The 20353-nt window shown below is 32.2% G+C and overlaps 2 protein-coding genes across 2 annotated transcripts; both read left to right on the top strand.

Moving 5' to 3' along the window:
- Positions 1–23: 23 nt before the first annotated feature.
- On the top strand, positions 24–6397 carry LOC117785263 (EF-hand calcium-binding domain-containing protein 1; the record flags this gene model as incomplete). Its single annotated transcript, XM_034623196.1, has 4 exons — positions 24–460; positions 5623–5746; positions 5819–6178; positions 6239–6397. Coding segments are annotated over 4 exons (1041 nt in total), but the record flags the coding sequence as incomplete, so codon positions are not given.
- A 4868-nt stretch (positions 6398–11265) lies between these two features.
- On the top strand, positions 11266–18829 carry LOC117793893 (epidermal retinol dehydrogenase 2). The gene is made up of 4 exons (XM_034634331.1): positions 11266–11424; positions 16181–16694; positions 17694–17876; positions 18495–18829. Exons 1-4 carry the CDS (start codon positions 11405–11407, stop codon positions 18756–18758), a joined length of 981 nt encoding a protein of 326 aa, XP_034490222.1. The 5' UTR covers positions 11266–11404; the 3' UTR covers positions 18759–18829.
- The last annotated feature ends 1524 nt before the right edge of the window (positions 18830–20353 follow it).

The raw sequence follows: 20353 nt of genomic DNA on the forward strand, positions 1-20353 counted from the left end.
ACCCGAAACAGTGGGCATAATAACATGTGCTGTCGCATTGTTTGGCAGGCAAGGCGGGCACCTCAAAGGGTCGCTCCCCAACACCAACAGCCAAGCGCGAGAATGGAGCAGGAGCAGGTGGAGGAGCTGGAGTTGGAACCGGAGTTGGGGCAACAAATAACGCGCAGCCAACAACTGCAACGGCGCCAACAACAACAACAACAACAGCTACTGTTGCTGGTGTTGGGGCAACTGGAGGTGGTTGTAGCAGATCCACATTACATGCGAACAAAACGATACTGAAAACGGTTTCGGTATTCCTCGCCAGCGGCAAACGTAACTCGAGCAACCAGTCGAAGGCCGCAGCGGCTGCTTTGCAGAACAAACGGCAACAGCAGCGACAGCGCAAAATGGACGAGTTGAGCGGCAAAATCAATCCAAAGCTATTGGATAATCTACGAAAGAAGACGCGATTTACCAAGTGAGTAACTGAAATTCCAAGACAAAATCCATGAAAACAATGAAGTTGAATGAATTGAAATTATTTACAATCTTTGCAATATAACGAGATTTTGATGTCATTCCAATATACGACTTCTCCACATTTTAATATACAAGTTTATTCCAATTCTCGGGTTTTTTTTTTTAAACTTTTCCTATTTCCTAGCAAGTGATTAACAGAAATACCAAGACAAAATCCATAAAAATAATGAAAATAAATGAATTGATGTAATTTACAATCTTTGCAAGATAACGCGATTTTTTTGTCGTTCCAATATCCGATTTCTCCACATTTTAATATACATGTTTATTTCAATTCTATTTTTTTTTTTTAAACTTTTCCTATTTCCTAACAAGTGAGTAACTGAAATACCAAGACAAAATCCATAAAAACTATGATAATGAATGAATTGAAATTATTTACAATCTTTGCAAGATAACGAGATTTTTTTTGTCGTTCCAATATCCGATTTCTGCACATTTTAATAGACAAGTTAATTCCAATTCTTGTGTTTTTTAAAAACTTTTCCTATTTCCTAACAAGTGAGTAACTGAAATTTCAAAACAAAATCCATAAAAAAATGAAGTTGAATGAATTGAAATTATTTACAATCATTGCAAGAATACGAAATTTTTTTTGTCGTTCCAATATCCGATTTCTCCACATTTTAATATACAAGTTTATTCCAATTCTTGTGTTTTTTTTAAAAAACTTTTCCTATTTCCTAACAAGTGAGTAACTGAAATACCAAGACAAAATCCATAAAAACAATGAAAATAAATGAATTGAAATTATTTACAATCTTTGCAAGATAACGCGATTTTTTTTGTCGTTCCAAAATCCGATTTCTCCACATTTTTTTGTACAAGTTTATTCCAATTCTTGTGTTTTTTAAAAACTTTTCCTATTTCCTAACAAGTGAGTAACTGAAATACCAAGAAAAATTCATAAATACAATGAAAATAAACGAATTGAAATTATTTACAATCTTTGCAATATAACGAGATTTTTTTGTCGTTCCAATATACGACTTCTCTACATTTTAATATACAAGTTTATTCCAATTCTATTGTTTTTTTAAAACTTTAACTATTTCCTAACAAGTGAGTAACTGAAATATCAAGAAAAATGCATAAAAACAATGAAAATAAATGAATTGAAATTATTTACAATCTTTGCAATATAACGAGATTTTTTTGTCGTTCCAATATCCGATTTCTCCACATTTTAATATACAAGTTTATTCCAATTCTATTGTTTTTTAAAAACTTTTCCCTTTTTCCTAACAAGTGATTAACTGAAATATCAAGAAAAATGCATAAAAACAATGAAAATAAATGAATTGAAATTATTTACAATCTTTGGAAGATAACGAGATATTTTTGTCGTTCCAATATCCGATTTCTCCACATTTTTATATACAAGTTTATTCCAATTCTTGTGTTTTTTAAAAACTTTTCCTATTTCCTAACAAGTGAGTAACTGGAATATCAAGACAAATGCATAAATTAAATCAGAATTTTAATTATTAACAAACTATGCCCCTTTTTTCAATTATTTTTTTTTTGTTGTTCCAATATACGCTTTCTCCACATTTTTAGTTTTAAAATTTATTCAAATTCTGCTGTTTTTCAAAGCCCTTATCTTTTCTTTGTTGACTTGTCGCTCCAATTTCCGCTTTGTATTTAAATTTATTTAAATTCTTCTGTTTTTCTAATCCCTTATCTTTTCTTTAAAAAAAAAGACGAAATCAGATATCCATTAATATTCTATAAACAATCAGAATTTAAATTATTTACAAAATATGCGAGACAAAGCGGTTTTTCTTAATATTTTGTCGTTCCAATTTCCGCATTCTCCACATTTAAAAATTAAAATTTATTCAAATTCTGTTGTTTTTCAAAACTCTTATCTTATCATGAAAAAGTGAGTAACTGAGATATCTTCTTCGTTCCAATTCCGCTTTTTTCACATTTTTTTAATACAAATTTTATTAAATTTTGTTCAAAAACTTTATCTGTTGCTTAGCAAGTGAACAACGGATTAAACAAGAAAAAATTAAAGAAACAATCATAATCAAGACTTGACTTACTTTGTTTGTTTGTTTATAAATTCCAATTTTTTTTTGTATAAAAAACTATTCCAATTAAATATTTATATATCAATATTAAATGAAATATCAAGATCAATTTATGAAACAATCAGAATTAAGATGACTTATGGAATTTGCGTCATTACTTGAGCCTTTATATCGTTTAAATTTCTCTTGATCCACATTTTTTTATAAATTAAAATTTATTTAATTTCTGTTTTTTTTTTTTTTGCAAAACTTTTCCTAATCTTTCTCTAATAAGTCACTGAAATATCAAAAAAAATTTCTGAAACCATCAGTTACATTCTAACATGTAAATAGACTCTTTTTGAAATATTTTGAGAATTATTCTAGACGAATTTTAAAGCTAAATTCCGCTATCAGCACTGAAAGTTATCAAAGTTTGTTTTTGTAATATCTACAAACAGGGTCATACATATTTTGTGTTTGGCGAAGCAGCGCATAAACAATTTTAATAGAAATAATATGATTTATTTAGTTCGATAAATAAGATATTGTTAAAGAACTAATTAAAAATATAACATACATTTTATAAGTTTCTTTAGTTTATTTATTATGGAAAACAAATGTAATTATTTGGTTTTGAAAATTGACTTTTTTAAACAAATTTTCCGGGGAATACACCTGACTTACTAAAGTCTTTTCCGATTCCGTTTGTTTCCTAAACAAGTAACAGAGATTGTAAGGAAATTTTGGTTCAATTTCGCTCGTTGCACATTTTATTAATAATTTTTTTTTTTGTAGATTAGAGTTCTTAAGACAACGGATATTCAATCTCTGAGAGATTTCTCATGTTCTGTTCTCAGAGATTGAATATCCGTTGCCTTAGCAACTCCATTATCCTTCAGTTGTTGCAGTTCCGCTCTAAGAGATTCTTTTTAAAATTTATTCATAAACTCTTCATTTTCCCTAAGTCAGCTTGAATAATTGAAAATTCATCGAATATTCAACACCTTTGAGATGGCTTATGTTCTGTTCTAAGATGTTGAATACCCGGTATCTTAACAATTCAGATATTCTTCACTCTTAGACATTATAAAGTTCATCAATCAACTCTTTCGAATAATTGAAAATTCATCGAATAATCAACTTCTTAGAGCTGGCTCAATTTCTGTTCTAAGAAGTTGATTATCCGATATCTTAACAATTAGAGATTTTAATATTCGAGGCTTTATTAGGTTGAACTTTCAACACTTTCTGTCGCGCTCTTATCTCGGATTGTTGAGTTTGTATTGAATTAGGCGTCGGACATTCAACCTCTTAGAAATATCTCATGTTCTGTTCTAAGAGGTTGAATATCCGATTCCATAACAATTCCAATTCCAATTCCTTCTGTTGTTGTCGATTCACTCTAAGAGATTGAATATTCAATTCCATGTTAAGCTCATCTATCAACTTTCTTTTTCGCGCTCTCAACTCGAATAGTTGAGAACTCTTAATACACTCAGAGCTGTGCAAGAATTACCACTGGTGGGGTTCTAGCACTCGCTGTTGGAGCATGACTGAATTCTTTAACGAAACACATCTGTTTATATAGCTGATATGAGAATCGCTTCCTATGAGACAGCAAGCTCTTATAATATAGTTGTCCTTCTTAGTCTTTAGGCGATTTCATTGTTCTTTTTTTGTATTGTGCTTGTATTTTTTGAGTTTTCGTTAAATTATTTTGAGTTCTTGTGATATAATATTGAGTTATTTTGGAGATAAGAATTATTCCACATCACTTGTGTTAGCGTAGGACTCGCTTATCATTATTTTACCCTCGCGACTGAGCCTCATTCTATATTTAGTTTAGTCAGGACCGTATGCCGTGCGTTTTCCAACTATTTTCGAACAGCGAGGGCTGCTCTTAGATTCTGGAAACCACTTGCAATCTTAATATCACTTTTTTTTTATAAACAATTACTTAACGCATCCATTTATGTTGATAATAACTCGCCTTATTCCAATTCCGCTTATATTATTAAAACCAGTGGGAAAGGCAATAGTCGATATCCAGACCATAGGATACCGGTTACTTATATATTGAAATATGTACTTGAAAGAAATTATTACCTAATAAAAACTACTGCATACTTTTAGGTGATTGCATTGAAATAACAACTTTGGTTAGCTATTACTTCCGTTCTACTTGTCTGATCTTGCTGCGGTTAAATGATCTTATAGATAATACTAATAGATAACCTTAATTACCATAAAAACTGTATTATCTTAAAAACTGTGGGTGTGGTGTTTTTTCGCGATTTGCAGGGGCGGAAGGAGGCGTGTCAAAAATTTAAAACAACCTTGACCTGCGTGGAGTCTATAGAAATCTGTGTGCCGAATTTGGTTATTCTATCTCTTATAGTCCCTGAGATCTAGGCGCTCACACGGACGGACAGACAGACAGACAGACAGACGGACAGACGCTCATGACTATATCGACTCGGCTGTTGATGCTGATCAAGAATATATGTACTTTATACGGTCGGAGATGCCTCCTTCTCCTTGTTACAAACATTCCAACGAACACAATATACCCTTTAACTTATTTTTTAAGTAACGGGTATAATTAACTATTAGCACTTTCCCTACTCCTTAAAGAAAATGTTAAAAAAAATCTCAATTGGTTTTACTTATGAAATTTTTGAGAAAATTCAGTATTACTTGATAGTATTACTTTGAGGTTCCATTTCCGCTGGTTTCTCGTCTATTATAAAAATATAGAATATATAGAATAAACAAAAATTAAAGGAGCTACTGGAGATTGCTTTTCTATGTGGCGATTGCTTTTCTATTCAGATTTCGCTTGTTTCACAGACATATAAATTGTTTGCTCTTTAAGTTCCAAAAATCCTTCATTAATCTTTAAAAAAGGCTGAAAAAGTAAACAAATTTTAAAATTTCAAGGTGTCTTCTATAGTCTATGCTAGTTGTTCAATTTCCATTTCTCTATGAAATCGAGGGCATTTTCTGAGCAGTAGTTTCGATTCCACTTCATCCATAAATAATTTTCCAACTTAATGCATTTTTATTTTATTATTTCCAGAGATGAGTTGGACGCACTTTGCCGCATCTATCGCAAACTGGTGTCCAATTGTCAGTATGCAGCCAAGACGCTTGCCTCGAGCTCCTCCAGCGCAGCAATTGCCAAACCGCATGCAGCAGTTGAGGTACCCTGTATATTTAAGTGTTGTTAAACAAATTCTTTGACTAACATTCGAATTCTGCAACTATTTCGGTAGGGCATCGATCGAATTGTGTTTCGTGAGCTGTTGCACAGCACCTTTGACATTGTCACCGAGGAGATTTTAATGGAGCGCATCTTTTGTAGCTGGGACAAGGCGCACGAGGGTTTACCATTGCGTCTCGAGGGTTGGTTGATCGGTTTGTCCATCTTTTTGCGCGGCACGCCGGCGGAACGTGCTGCATTTTGTTTTCGCGTTTACGATTTAAACACCGATGGATTTATCACCAAGGATGAAATGTTTACGCTGCTTCGCAACTGCCTCATTAAGCAACCGCAGGACGAGGATCCAGATGAGGGTGTCAAGGATCTGGTGGAGATTGTACTCAAAAAGTTCGACATCGATAAGGATGGCAAGGTTTGCTGTCTTCAATTATTTTCTTTACTTTTTCTACAGCTTTATCTGTTCTATATTTAGGTCTCCTTGGATGACTTTATGGGCACGGTTGCCGCGGAACCTTTGCTTATCGAGGCTTTTGGACAGTGTCTGCCCACTGACAGCGCCGTCGTCTCCTTCTTCTCGACACTTCAGATCTAGCAATCTAATGTATTATTTTTAAATGCCTTGTAATTCAAGTTAATTTCATAATTACTCATTAAAAATCAATTGTTATAGAAATTGTTGTTTTTTATTTTCATTATTCTTAGCATTAGCATTAGCATTAGCATTAGCATTAGCATTAGCATTAGCATTAGCATTAGCATTAGCATTAGCATTAGCATTAGCATTAGCATTAGCATTAGCATTAGCATTAGCATTAGCATTAGCATTAGCGTAGCATTAGCATTAGCATTAGCATTAGCATTAGCATTAGCATTAGCATTAGCATTAGTTAGCATTGAAGCATTAGCATTAGCATTAGCATTAGCATTAGCATTAGCATTAGCATAGCATTAGCATCAGCATTAGCATTAGCATTAGCATTAGCAGCATTAATTGTGCCATTAGCATTAGCATCAGCATCAGCATTAGCATTAGCATTAGCATCAGTTTAGCATTAGCATTAGCGTTAGCATTAGCATTGGCAGTTAGCATTAGCAAGCTAGCATTAGCATTAGCAGCATTAAGCACAAGCATCAGCATTAGCATTAGCATTAGCATTAGCATTAGCATTAGCATTAGCATTAGCAATAGCATTAGCATTAGCATTGGCATTAGCATTAGCATTAGCATTAGCATCAGCATTAGCATTAGCATTAGCATTAGCATTAGCATTAGCATTAGCATTAGCCCTTCATCGATTCATGTTCAATTTGGTCTCATTGCGTATATTGTGCTCTTTCTTTCACATTGATACACTTTAAATGAAAATACATTCAGTAAAATGTTGAATCACGGAAAATATTATTATTATTTTCATTAAAGAAAATGGATTAAGTGGTTTCAAAATATGAAAATGTGCCGAGTCATGCTGATTAAGTGGCATTGGTCGAAGTCGAAGGCGATTGAGTGCCATATAAATTGTGGTTGTGATAAGTATTTATGGATTACCAGAAGCACATCTAATAAATGTCGATGAAATACTATGCTCGACCGTTGATTAGTTGCATTTCTCGGAGAAAAATTTCAAGCAAATGTGGCTGAGTTTTTCTTTCTATATTTTCAACATCTATATCTAATAAGTGAATGTCATATTATTCCATAGCAATTTCAGCATTTGTTTCTATTTTCATTGTTATTCATATTTAGATGATAAGCACTGTAGCTACAGCAACAATAATAATGTAGATCGCCGCTCGACCGTTAGATTGAGACATCGAGCTTTGGCTTAGTGCAAATGTGGCAATCTGTCGATTAGAAGTTGCCCGTATCTAAGGTCGTCCAGCTGTGCGTTGCGTTGTGTTCCTGACCCCTAAATAAGCAACCAGATAAAAAGTCACTCAAAGATACAAGTACAATAACAGCTACAGATACAGATACACAGCACGCAATATATTGCGATGGGGTTGCAACTCTGGCGACTTGCGGAAGCATTTATTCACTTCTCAAACTCGCATGTGTCTAAATACCTAACAAATAATTTGTATCTTTGTGTCTGTTTAAACATTTAAGATACAAATGCTATGCATTAAGGTACAGTTATAATAATATAATTATCTTAAATTGTATCTATTAATTTTCTAAGGCATTAAGATACATTCAAAGCTAAAAAGATACAAAATATATATTCACTTTGATGTACATTAGATTGGTTTAATTATAAATATAATTTTCCTGAATAAATGTATCTATTGACTTGCATCTTTGAATATGCAGCTTATCCAAATATTGACACACATTTGAATTTATCTATGGTTTCAAATTTACTTATATAACTGTGTATCTTTAAGTTCATTTCTTTATATGTATTTTTATGTATTCTTTATATGTATTTTTAAATATTTTCTTATTACTTTAATCTTTGTTACTCTTATACATTAATAGATTTTTATTTAGAAATCTATAAATAAATATATTTATGTATCTAGAAATGATTCTACATACTTGAGTATAGTTTATTTTGCGTATCTTTCTATCCATAAATTTGTTTGTGCATTCCTCAACTTATTGTGCATATATGTATCTTTGCATCAATATCTTTTCCAGTCTATGTAAATTTGTATCTTTTAGGGTGTATCTGAGCACCTTAGAAAACTTTTATTTATTTAACCTTATAAAAGTATTATTTTATTCACATTTCATCCAACATCTGTGTGTATCTATGTATCTATATGATCTTGTCAGTTTTATATGTATATGATTACGTATCTTGTTCATTTACATATTTAAGTATCTGCATGTAAGTGTATAATCTTCCTATAAATTTTTAGCTTTATATTTAAGTATGCTAATATGTTTGCATCTTTCTATAAATGTTTTTTTATATAAATGTATCTTTGAGTATATATATCTATGCTAAGTTTCCCTTATTTTATAATACAAATTTTTTTTACTATTTGTTTCTATATCTATATATGTACATTTTACCATTTATCGTATTTATCTTTCTTTGGTGACTATGTTTCTAAGAAACGTTTATATCTACAAGTATTATCTATATTTGTATCTCGATGTTTGTCTAGTTGTCGGCGAGTTTCTTTAATAATTTGATATTAAAGTGTGGGTTGGGCTTGATGAGTGCTAATAAATGTTGCATGTGGCAAGTAGAAACAATGCAACGCAGTCAACGAGTCAACAAGTCAGATCAACTGGGACAACTGATCAACTGACAGAACAAACATTTGTGTGTTGAGCTAAATTATTCGATTAGCTGAATCTAGCACCAAGTTTCCACTTGCACTTGAATTGCAATTGCAATTTGCAATTGAATAAACTCACCTAGAAGATGAACATTCGGGGTGAACCGGAATCTGAATGAACGAGCGTAATATAGACAATAATATCTAATGATATGCTTGCTTACTTACGTATACGTAATATGACACACATTCACATAATCACATACATTTCTAACTACATATGTATTTAACTATGTATGTATGCATGTATATGCAAGGCCATTTGACCTTGCAACTTCCAGTTTTCAGTTTCTAGTTCTAATCTCAGCTTTCATTTTTATTAAACATTTCATTGCGTAAAAATTACACATTATTTTTACATTTTCTTTGAGCTTATTCGATTTCCTTCAATATTAACAAAATTACATAAAATATGATATTCGAAAAATGTTTTAAAATTAATTTAGCTTGTCTAAGATTTTTTTATCCTTCAAAATTAACAAAATTACATAAAATATGATATTCGAAAAATGTTTTAAAATTTATTTAACTTGTGTAAGAATTTTTTTATCTTGTGCTTTCTTTATTAAGATCTTGAAATTATTATGATCATAGAAAATGCATCAATAGTTTTATTACTTTCTCTGCGATAGTTTTGGTGTAGATGCGATAGTTGAAAGTACAGATAAGGCAAACTAACTTAAATAGCAGATTGTCTACTAAGTTATATCTTGATATTTGAAAGATTATCAATATCTCTCATCTCTATTTAATAATTCTAAATACAATTATGTAGTTAGTTCACACTGCATCTCTATACGATAGTTCTGAACTTTCTCATCTCTATGAAGTAGTATAAATCTTAACTTTCAGAATACTCCCGCTATTTAAAAGTCACCCTAAAGATCAACATAAATTCTCTATAGATATACAGATAGTTTTTACCATATCATCGCTATACGATAGTTTTAAGTATTCAGTTAACGAACCGTTGAAATCGTATCAGCTGTCGTCATACTCATGTTTGCCTTGTTGCCCAAACGTGTCTCGTTTCACTTCGAATATCGATTTTCTGTGGATTCTACGAGTCTGTAACGCCCCATTGCACGAATGATCTATTGATAGAATTTTTTTATCGTTTCATCGGGAACTCGAAGCCGGAAAGTTGTAAAATGTGTAAATATCTTACGTCTAATAAATGGCTAAACAGGGGTTATCTTTTGGTTCGCTTGTTGTACACATTTCAAATTCTAAATGGTTAAAGATAACATTTAAAAAAAAATAGGGGAGAGAATAAAGAAAGAATGACGGGGCAATACCCTGTAATTACTAACTGCTACTATCTAAACATGCAATTATCAGCATGTAAACTTTGTTATCTAAAATTTAGATAGTACACATTTATAAAAACTTGTACTCGACTTTTATATACCCTGCAGCTATGAAATTAAGAAAATTTAAAATTTACAATGTAAAATATGGAACAAACAAGTAACAGCAATATATATCTTTAAAGAAGTGTTCGCAATAAGCTTTTATAAATTTGCCTATATCTCGAGAAATAATTCGAATATTATTCTAAAATTAAAATGTACATAAAATATATGTAATTATGTATATAAATACCAAATTTCAGAACTCTAGCTCTGTTCAAGTCTCAGTTCAGTCAGTTATGCTTTATGCTGAGCATAAATATGTGGGTTACAGGGCATCAAAAGTGTATGGGCTTATCGTTTTGTGGTTCTAATGCAACACAAATACAACAACATGAAAAAGTAGCAACAGTTTTGTTCGGTATCTGAAACTCTATTTGCAGCGCAATAGCGCAACTATTTATGAGTGTGTGTTTGAGTGTTTTTGGGTGTATATGAGTCTGTGACTAATAATAAACCAGACGAGTCCAAAAAAAAATATAGGCTTGCATTGTTTATAAATATTACATATGCTTGTAAAGATCGAATGCTGATTAACACTCACGACATTCACGAGCACACACTCACTCTCACACACACATACACTCATGCACTCATACACTCATTCACACTCATACGCTGAGCAGACGCGTTGCGAGCTGCTTATGACGCTCGTTCTATATAGATCAGCCAACTGGGGAGAGTGAGTGTATGAGTGAGTGTTTTGAGTGAGTGCTTTGTGATGAATATTACTTACATATACTTTTGAAAGAATCACTCATACGACCGGCATGTCGCATTCATGTTCTGTTTACTTTCATACGAGTATTGTGGCGAATTCAGTTCGAATTCGTTAACAGACGCTAACGGTTTAAAGTGTCCCCCACCGATCTATACAGATCCTGTGATCCTACTATCCAAGCAAACCTTTCCCTTAACTAATAACACATAATATGTCTAAGCCCAATCAAAGGTTAGTAACAAAAGTGAGTGAATAATGTGACAAAAATAAAATATAATAAAAATTAAAAAATAGCATTTTCAAATACAAAAAGAAAAAAAAAAACAACCAATCATTTTGGCTAGCAACTACAGTGCAACTCAAAAAAAAATTAATCTTATCAACTTTATACACATATAAAAATGCTCAAACAATCATTTTTTTTGTTAATTTTTTTATTTTTTTTTTAAATTTGATTTTCGACACGTAATTGTGCCAAACTACCAAAGACATGCGAGTGTGTGTGCAATGTGTGTGTGTGTGTGTGTATTGCGTGTAGATAAGAAGTCCAAAAGCACTTTGACCCCTAGACACGAAATTCAGTTTGTTATCTTCAAAAAAAAAAAAAAACATAAAAAAAATTATATTATTAGTCTGATTAGCCATGTTCAGAGCTGTACCTTCTGACTAGACATAGACTCTATATATAGAACTATTGGACTGACTGTTTACCTGCTAAGGCAATAGGATGTCTAAAACCACTCCCATGGGTGGAAAATTGAGCAGTAAATCATTTCTAGCTCTTTTTCACTACCATTCGACTAGCTTTAAAAATATTTACATGCAAAATTCAAAAATTCCAAGTGACTTTGGCAAAAGTTACCCCGTCAGGTGGAAAATTTATGACTCAGGCTAAAGCATATTTTATTTTATAGGATAGGATGTTTAAAACCACTCCCATGGGTGGAAAATTGAGCAGTAAATCATTCCTAGCTCTTTTTTACTATCATTCGACTAGCTTTAAATATATTTACATGCAAGATTACAAAATTCCAAGTGACTTTGGCAAAAGTTACCCCCTCACGTGGAAAATTTATGGCTCAGGCTAAAGCATATTTTATTTTATATTCTATTGTTGTGAAATTTTGTCAGGAAATCAAATTGCTCTCATGAAACATTCAATCTTTCTAAAGATTTTGGAAAAGAAATACCCCCAGGTGGTAATTGAATGACTATAGCTCAAGCAAGAGATTAATTTATTTCTATTGCATATGAAACTCATGCTGCAAATAAAAAATTGTTATGAGTTTTGCAAAAATACGCCCTTTTGGTGGGAAATTGATAAAGCTTAGGCAAAAGTTCAATTAATGTCAAACAGCTTTTAAATTTTCTTCTCAAAAAATATAGATGTAAGTTACAATTTGATCCAGAATAAAGTTTTCTAGAGAAATTTTGAAAAGTCATCCCCTCGGGTGGAAATCGAGAAGTCTTATTGCCTAACGAATATGTCTGCGATTGTCAACAAGTTGAACTGGTCTTCAAATATTCAATTCTTCCATGTGCCGCAAATTGGTCTCGTGTTTCCAATTAATTCCTCTCAAAACTAGCTAGTTTATTGCACTGCTATAATATCGGTGATGTGCACTTTAGACAGCCCGTGAAACTAATTAAACCGGTTCAAAAATAATTCATAAACTGTAATATTTATTCTAAGAGTTCTACTAGCAATTTAACTATTTGAGAAGGAGCAACTCTTGGTTAGTTAAATTCTATTTACATAGTCCCATTAAATTGAACAATTACCTATGACAGCTGTCACAGCTGTACCGCTCTATAAAACCAATAATCAACCCAATGATCTAGGTAACTAATCAAGATAGAGCTATGAAATTTTTGGTGCGATTTATATTTACCTTGAGGGTTGTATCCAACACTTCTAGACAACTATAGTATAAAAGATTAAAAAAAATGAGCATTTAATTAACAATGCAGCTGTCAGACTTTAAAGTTTATTATTATTTAATTATATATCATAAACTTGTATCTGCATTTTGTCTAATTATTCAGCTCATTTTATTGCCATCTGACGTTTATTGAAGTACAAGTATTTTCAACTGATATTTGATCATTTGCTTACTTCATAAATAATGCCAATTGTATACCATAAAATCGCCTTAAATACTACAATAAAAAATAATTGTTTGTAGAGCTATAGAAGTTGTAATACTCTTACAAATATATGAGTTTAGTTTCGGTTTATTTAAAAAAAAAAAACTTTATTTAAAACATTTTTTAATGTAATTTTTTTTTTAGAAAAAAATTTATTTTATTCCAATAAGTCGATTTTAATTAATTGCAAATCAACAATAAGGAGTGTGCTTAAGATTACTATAGTTTTCATACAATATATGATATGTTGGGTCGATTTTCTTATGATTTTGTAAACCGATTTGACTCATTCTGAAATATATCTTATAGGAAACAAAATGCAACCGCTGTACCAAATTTCATTAGCCCAGCTTAACTGAGAGTCGAGTTCAGATAGTTGAGATACATGTATGTATGAATGTAGGTAGAGCTCACAGCTCTAAACGGTACGTGCAGTCTGTACTGCATGAATAGCATTACAAATGCTGCAAAATTCATGGCTAATATCAAAACTCAGCAATGTGAGCACAGTTCATGAGAAGTTGTTGGGGGTGACTATGGTCAGCCATGGTCAGGGTCACGCTTTGAGCTCAAGTAATCTTTAATTTAGTTTATATAAGCAACGATTGAGGTTAAATCAGTTTGAAGTACGGAAAAAGAGAGAGAAGATGAAGACAGAGAAAGAGAGAAGAGCTGTAACTGCAGCTGAAAAGCTGACAAATATGCTGATGAAAGCTGAAAGCTGTTAGACCCCTCTTTGGATTGAGTACCATAGAGCTTTTTGTTGTTGTTCCCCTCTTAAAACCTGACATTTTGAAAAAGCGCATTTTAAGTACCGCTTTCCTTAAGTTTTTTTGGGAAAAAAAAACAATTGTTCTGCTAGTTAAACTTAGTCTTAGAACTCTTTAAAACTTGCATTTTAGAAAGTATAGATCCGCGTAGTTATACCGTCTTTATATAAGTAAAATATACGCTGTATCTCATTATAAACAGAAATTTTTGTAATATTTTAACTCCTTTTAAAAAAATATATAAAAATATACGCCGTATCTCATTATAACAGAATTTTTTTTAATATTTTAACTCTATTTAAATGTTTAAATGTTAAACATTAACTTACTTTGATACAACTTACTTTGACAGCCTCGAGGTTAAACTTTGAAATTTGCTCTGAAATTTTTTGCTGTCTTAAATTAATTAATTCTTCTAGCTAACTATTTGTAAAATAAAAAAAATTTATGAGAATTCAGTAAACAATGTCAGACTCAAAAGTTAATTATTTAATTATATATAATTTTATGTTCATCTGACGTACGACTACAAATTAATTTGAATTTCAGAAACTTAAAACTTTTATATTATCGAAATATTGGATGTTTTTGTTTTACGGGCATCATTTTTAAGTTATTATTAAGCTGTGAGCTTTAAAAATATACAAATGTTTTCGCAAGTGCATTTCATTGTTTTTGCATCTATTTTGCAGTGCAATTTAACATTTTCTAAAAGATTTTCGAGATTATGCGATCAACTTTTATATATGATTGATGACTTCATCAATACATTTTTGGTTGCTAAGTATGGAAACAACTTTATCAAAATATATTGAGATTGTTTTTTAGATGAAAATACAAAAAGTTTAATAAGTTAAGAACATAGAAAAAAACAAGGGCAAATAATAAGCACAAATTTTTAAAAAATTTAATATTAGAAAAATATTTTAAAAACAAAATTTCAAAATTAAAAAATTAAAAGAAATAAGTTTCTGGAAAGCATGAAATTAAAGTTAAATAAATTATAAAAACATAAGGCGAAAATGATTATTAAAAAAATAATATTTATTAAATTAATAAGAAAAAAAAATAATACTATATCTTAAAAAAAATAAACAAACAAAATTTGTTGTTATATTTTCACTGCACAAATTAGTTTTTAGAATAAAGATGGCATGTGTTTCGAAGCAAATTATTAAATAGCTTATAGGTTATTTCCACGACCACTCACATTTGCCACATTTGCTCACATTTGAATGTGGCTCATTTTTGCCTTTCCACGACCAAATGTGAAACTGTTTAAACATTTTTCATTCACCCGAAATAAATCAGTAGTTCGATTTCTGTACAAAAATTATAAGAAACTGAAAATAAGTACATTTTCATTTATATTTTGCAATTATAATTCGCGCAAATTTTATGCTAACTAATATTTATTGAACTAAACAGCTGGTTAAAGTGTAGATTGCTTTTTTTCTCGATTTAATCGATTGACATCGCGTGTTCGATAAAAAAAATACTGATATTCGCCGGGGCGAATGTCAAAAAATCTTAACATTCATTATGAATGAGCCAAAATGATCATTCGGAATTTGTACTGAAATGAAGTCCACATTCGGGCCGAATGATGAAAATGGCGTCGAATGTGCCAAATGTGCTGTCGTGGAAATAGGCTATTACTCAGGTTGACTTAGTTGAGCTGAGTGGTTCCCCCTTTTGGAACCCCCTTTAGGCACGCCCCTTGCATGAAACCAAAAATGTAGAGTAGCCGCCTTTGGAGCTAATAATAAAATGTGGCCAAAGGTCAGCTGGTCAACAGGCCGGAGATAAAGATAAAAGCATTTCCAATGAGTTTTACTAGCCGAGTTCCGGCCACATTGATGAATGGTGTTGTGAGTTGGAGATCAACGGGGAGATCACATTTGTTCTAGACCGCATAATCATCATAATAATACGAGCACTCATAATTAGATCATAGATCATTGTAATTAGCTCGAGGCACGCACTTTTCCATTTACCTAATAACCAACTTTGTTTGTTTATTTATTTAATTTTTTTTTGTTTTGTTTTTTTGTTTGTTACGTATACAGCCGAGGCGGAGTTGGAGGTGGAGGTGCCTCCGGAAGTGGCAACAACAATGATGTCTACAACATTGTGCTGCTCATTGTGGATCTGGTGATGCTCGTGATCAAATTCTGGCTAACAATTGTGGAGGAGATTATCAAGATGTTCACCACACGACCGGAGACGAATGTTGCCGGCAAATTTGTATTGATCACGGGTGCCGGACATGGTATGGGCAAGGAGATGGCCTTGCAGTATGCCAGCCTGGGGGCAAAGGTCATCTGCTGGGATGTCAACGAGCAGACGAACTCACAGACCGTCAAGGAGATCAAACAGGCGGGAGGCAGCGCCTTCGGCTATGTCTGCAATGTGGTCAAAAGGGAGGACATTCTGGAGCTGGCTGGCAAAATGCGCAAGGATCATGGCTTCATTGAGGTGGTGGTCAACAATGCCGGCATCATGCCCTGCCATCCGCTGCTGGAGCACAACGAACAGGAGACACGTCTCATGTACGACATCAATGTCCTCGCTCACTACTGGGTAAGTGCTAGTCTACTTAATTATATATCCCTCCATTCCCACCCCCTTAATTATTAGTTTGATTTTAAAAATTATTATGCAATTATTTATTTTTAAACTTCAATTCAACATTTTTGGATTAAACTGAATTTTGTTCGTCACAAAATTGGATATCAGAAATTTTGGGGCTAGAAATTGCTTTCGTCACTAGACTTTTATCTCGTGTAGAGGGTCTCATTTCAAGAGTCTAGGTAGTCAACACATTTTCTTAGAAGAAAGCTCGTAAAATAAAAATTTTTATTTTTAATAATTGTTTGTCAAAAAATCCAACGATATGCAAAATATTTTTTTGAATAATATTCTTAATATTACAGTATCTATAATTTTCTTTTTAGTTTTTTTTTTTTGATACAATGGAAAAATAATTACTGGCATTATAACCAGAGTAAAAATATTAGACGGACCAAAAAAAAAAAAAAAATTTATAGTCTTAAAAAAAGTCAAGAAAGTTTGAGAAACATAAACAAAAAATTGAAACAAAACTTGAACTAGATTTTTGAGTTCACGAGACTTGCAGATCTTTTAATCTTTGCAATCTAAAATGTTTATTTAAACCTTAAATTTTAATTTAGCTTAATTTTGAATGATAACAATACCATTATCTTGAATTGAAGTGCTTAGAAAAGTCAACAATTTTTATAAGCTTTGAAAAAATCTATCTAATAATAAATGAAGAATTTGATAAGCTTAAAAATACAGAAAAAATGGGAAACAATGTAATATATTTTTGTTAAAAACGAGGCTTGATTTTGCAGGGATCCTTAACACATTAAAAATACAGAAAAAGTGGGAAACAGTTTAATTTTTTTTGTAATAAACGAGGCTTGATTTTGCAGGTTTCCTTAAAACTTTGAAAATTTTGCTTCATGATTCGAACCATCGTAACAAAATTAAATTGTAATGTTTTGCAATCCCTTACAGAGTGTTTTCTTCATCTAAACATTTTTCTTCTCTTTGCAGATGATCCAAGCCTTCCTGCCCGAGATGTTGGAACGCAATGAGGGCAGCCTGGTTGCCCTTTCCTCCTGCGCCGGACTTTTTGGACTGCCCAATCTGGTGCCGTATTGCGGCACCAAGTTTGCCGTGCGTGGTTACATGGCTGCCCTGGCCGAGGAGCTGCGTCTTAAGAATCCACAGTGCAATGTAAGTATACCCTGTAATAACATGCAACTACGATAGGGTATGCTCGACCTTTATGTTAGTATGTAACAGGTTCTAAAAGTGCTGAGAAAGTGAAAAAAAATTATGATCGGCTTAAACGGGTCTAGGTATACCCTGTAAAAGTAAAGTATTTTGCAATAGAATGTGTGACAGCATACAAATAAAAAATTTAAGGCTATAATTGCGTTAAAACCAACAAAAGAAAAAGAAAAACAAGGCAAATAGCACATGTTATACCCTGTAAAAGCAGCAAATATAGACAGTGTAGGCTCAATTAGACATTTAATGCATTGTTTAAGCACGACTAAATGTAAATGCAGTTTAATAGTTGAGCTACCCTAGAGATGCAGAATATAGGGTATGCAAGACTAGAGTGTTATGAAATTGTTTGCAGCAGACTGCAGCAGACTTTGTGAGATTAGCTCGGTAAGAGTAGTCTAAAACTTGAGACACAGGGTATGCACGACTGGAGTGTTAAGGAAATAATTCACGTTCGACTAAAGCATACCCTATGATATAAGTTTACGCTGTCTAAAACTTGCTACTGAGTATCTGTGAGTCTGATATTTGCTATAACTACATTTTCCATTCTACTTACAGGTCAAGCTGACGACGATCTTTCCATATATGATCGATACGGGTCTATGCAAGAATCCCCGCTTCCGTTTCCCCAATCTGTTCAAGCTGATCTGCCCCAAGGTGGCCGCCGCCTCCATCATTGAGGCTCAACGTCAGGGATTGGAGGAGGCGGCGGTGCCGCGTCATTTTATCGCTGTTGAGAAAGTGGGTCGTCTCCTTCCCAAGAAGGCCATGCGATTGATTAACGATTTCCTGGACACGGGCGTCGATTCCGACAAGCACTAAGCCATGGAAACCAGAGGAAACAGGAACAACACCAAAATTCAACTAATTTAGAAAGAAGTTAACAAATGGAATAGTGGAAAACTTCGATACTTCCAATGACACTATGATCCAATGATTTAAGTCTCAAAAGCTTTATCAATTTATTTTTAAGGATCATTTTTTTTTACCTTTATTACTACTTATATGTACATACAAGATGGAAATTTAGCAAGCTTAAAGGTTGTTACTTAATAAATAATTATAAATATTAAAAAGTAGTTATTTGATACAAGTTTGAAGTTGGTCAAGCCCTTTACCCTACAAGACACTATGCATTATAAACGGAACCAAAATCTGGAGGGAAAAATGTTTTTTGACTAAATTAAATAAATTTGAATGCAGAATGAGTTTAGCGACAAATCCATGAACAAAATGAAATTTCGCTTGAAAATCGCTTCAGTTTTGATAAAGCTATGAAAATTTGAAGTTGGTCCAACCTTTGACCTAGCAACTTTACAAGTCAAAATTTTTGTCCGATATGACATGATTTTTTACAGAAAAATGAAAGGTCTCAGAATCAAATTTAAAGTGTAGTTTTATACTAATTACGCTATAAGGAGTTCATTAAAAGTGATAACTTAAGATTTAAAAATTAAAATTTTCAAAATTTCAAAGGGGGGACCCTTAGCATCAAACCCATGATCTAGGGGAAAATAATTTTTTTTACGAAATTAATTAAATTTAAATGTAGAATGAATTTAAAAGTCAAATCAAGATCAAAATGACATTCCGCTTGAAAATCGGTTTAGTTTTGACAAAGTTATGAAAGTTGGAAGTTGGTCGAACCTTTGACCTAGCAACTTTACAAGTCAAAATTATTGCCCGATTTGACATGATTTTTTACCAGAAAATGAAAGGTCTCAGAATCCAATTTAAAGTGTTGTTTTATACTAATTACGATATGGGGAGTTGATTAAAAGTAAAAACTTGAGATTTAAAATTTTCAATTTTTAAAATTCCAAAGGGGGGACCCTTAGCATCGAACCCATGATCTAGAGGAAAATAATTTTTTTTACAAAATTAAATAAGTTTAAATGCTGAATGAATTAAGATGCCAAATTATGAAGAAAATGACATCGCGCTTGAAAATCAGTTCAGTAAAGCCAAAGTTATGCAAGTTTGAAGTTGGTCAAACCTGGGGCCAAACAACTTTACAAGTCAAAATTTTTGTCCAATTTCCCATGATTTTTTACAAAAATGTGAAGCGTCTCAGAATCAAGTTTAAAGTGTTGATTTATACTAATTACGATATAAGGAGTTGATTTAAAGAGAAAACTTGAGATTTAAAATTTTCAATTTACAAAATATCAAAGGATATGGGTGGAAAATATCTGGCTTAGATATTTTTAGATCATGTAAGTGTTGAGCTCAAATCATTTTGGGTGCTTTTAGATTACGAACAGCTTAAGTATTTCTTAGTTCAGTTACTTTATAAAGAAAATTTGATTCAAGATCATTAAGATCAGTCTAAATCTGTCACGAGTAATTAATAGAGGTTTCGTCATATTGTGATCAGTTGGGATCACAATTTTAATGCCTTTCATACTGATACTTTA

Source organism: Drosophila innubila, chromosome X (genome assembly GCF_004354385.1).
Source record: "Drosophila innubila isolate TH190305 chromosome X, UK_Dinn_1.0, whole genome shotgun sequence".
NCBI lineage: Eukaryota > Metazoa > Arthropoda > Insecta > Diptera > Drosophilidae > Drosophila > Drosophila innubila.

What these genes read in the sequence shown, in the direction of transcription:
- LOC117793893 (XM_034634331.1), top strand. Translation starts at nt 11,405, where the DNA reads ATGTCTAAGCCCAATCAAAG. An exon ending in ATGTCTAAGCCCAATCAAAG is followed by an intron (nt 11,425 to 16,180) that starts GTTAGTAACAAA and finishes TTACGTATACAG; the next exon opens with CCGAGGCGGAGTTGGAGGTG. An exon ending in ATGTCCTCGCTCACTACTGG is followed by an intron (nt 16,695 to 17,693) that starts GTAAGTGCTAGT and finishes TTCTCTTTGCAG; the next exon opens with ATGATCCAAGCCTTCCTGCC.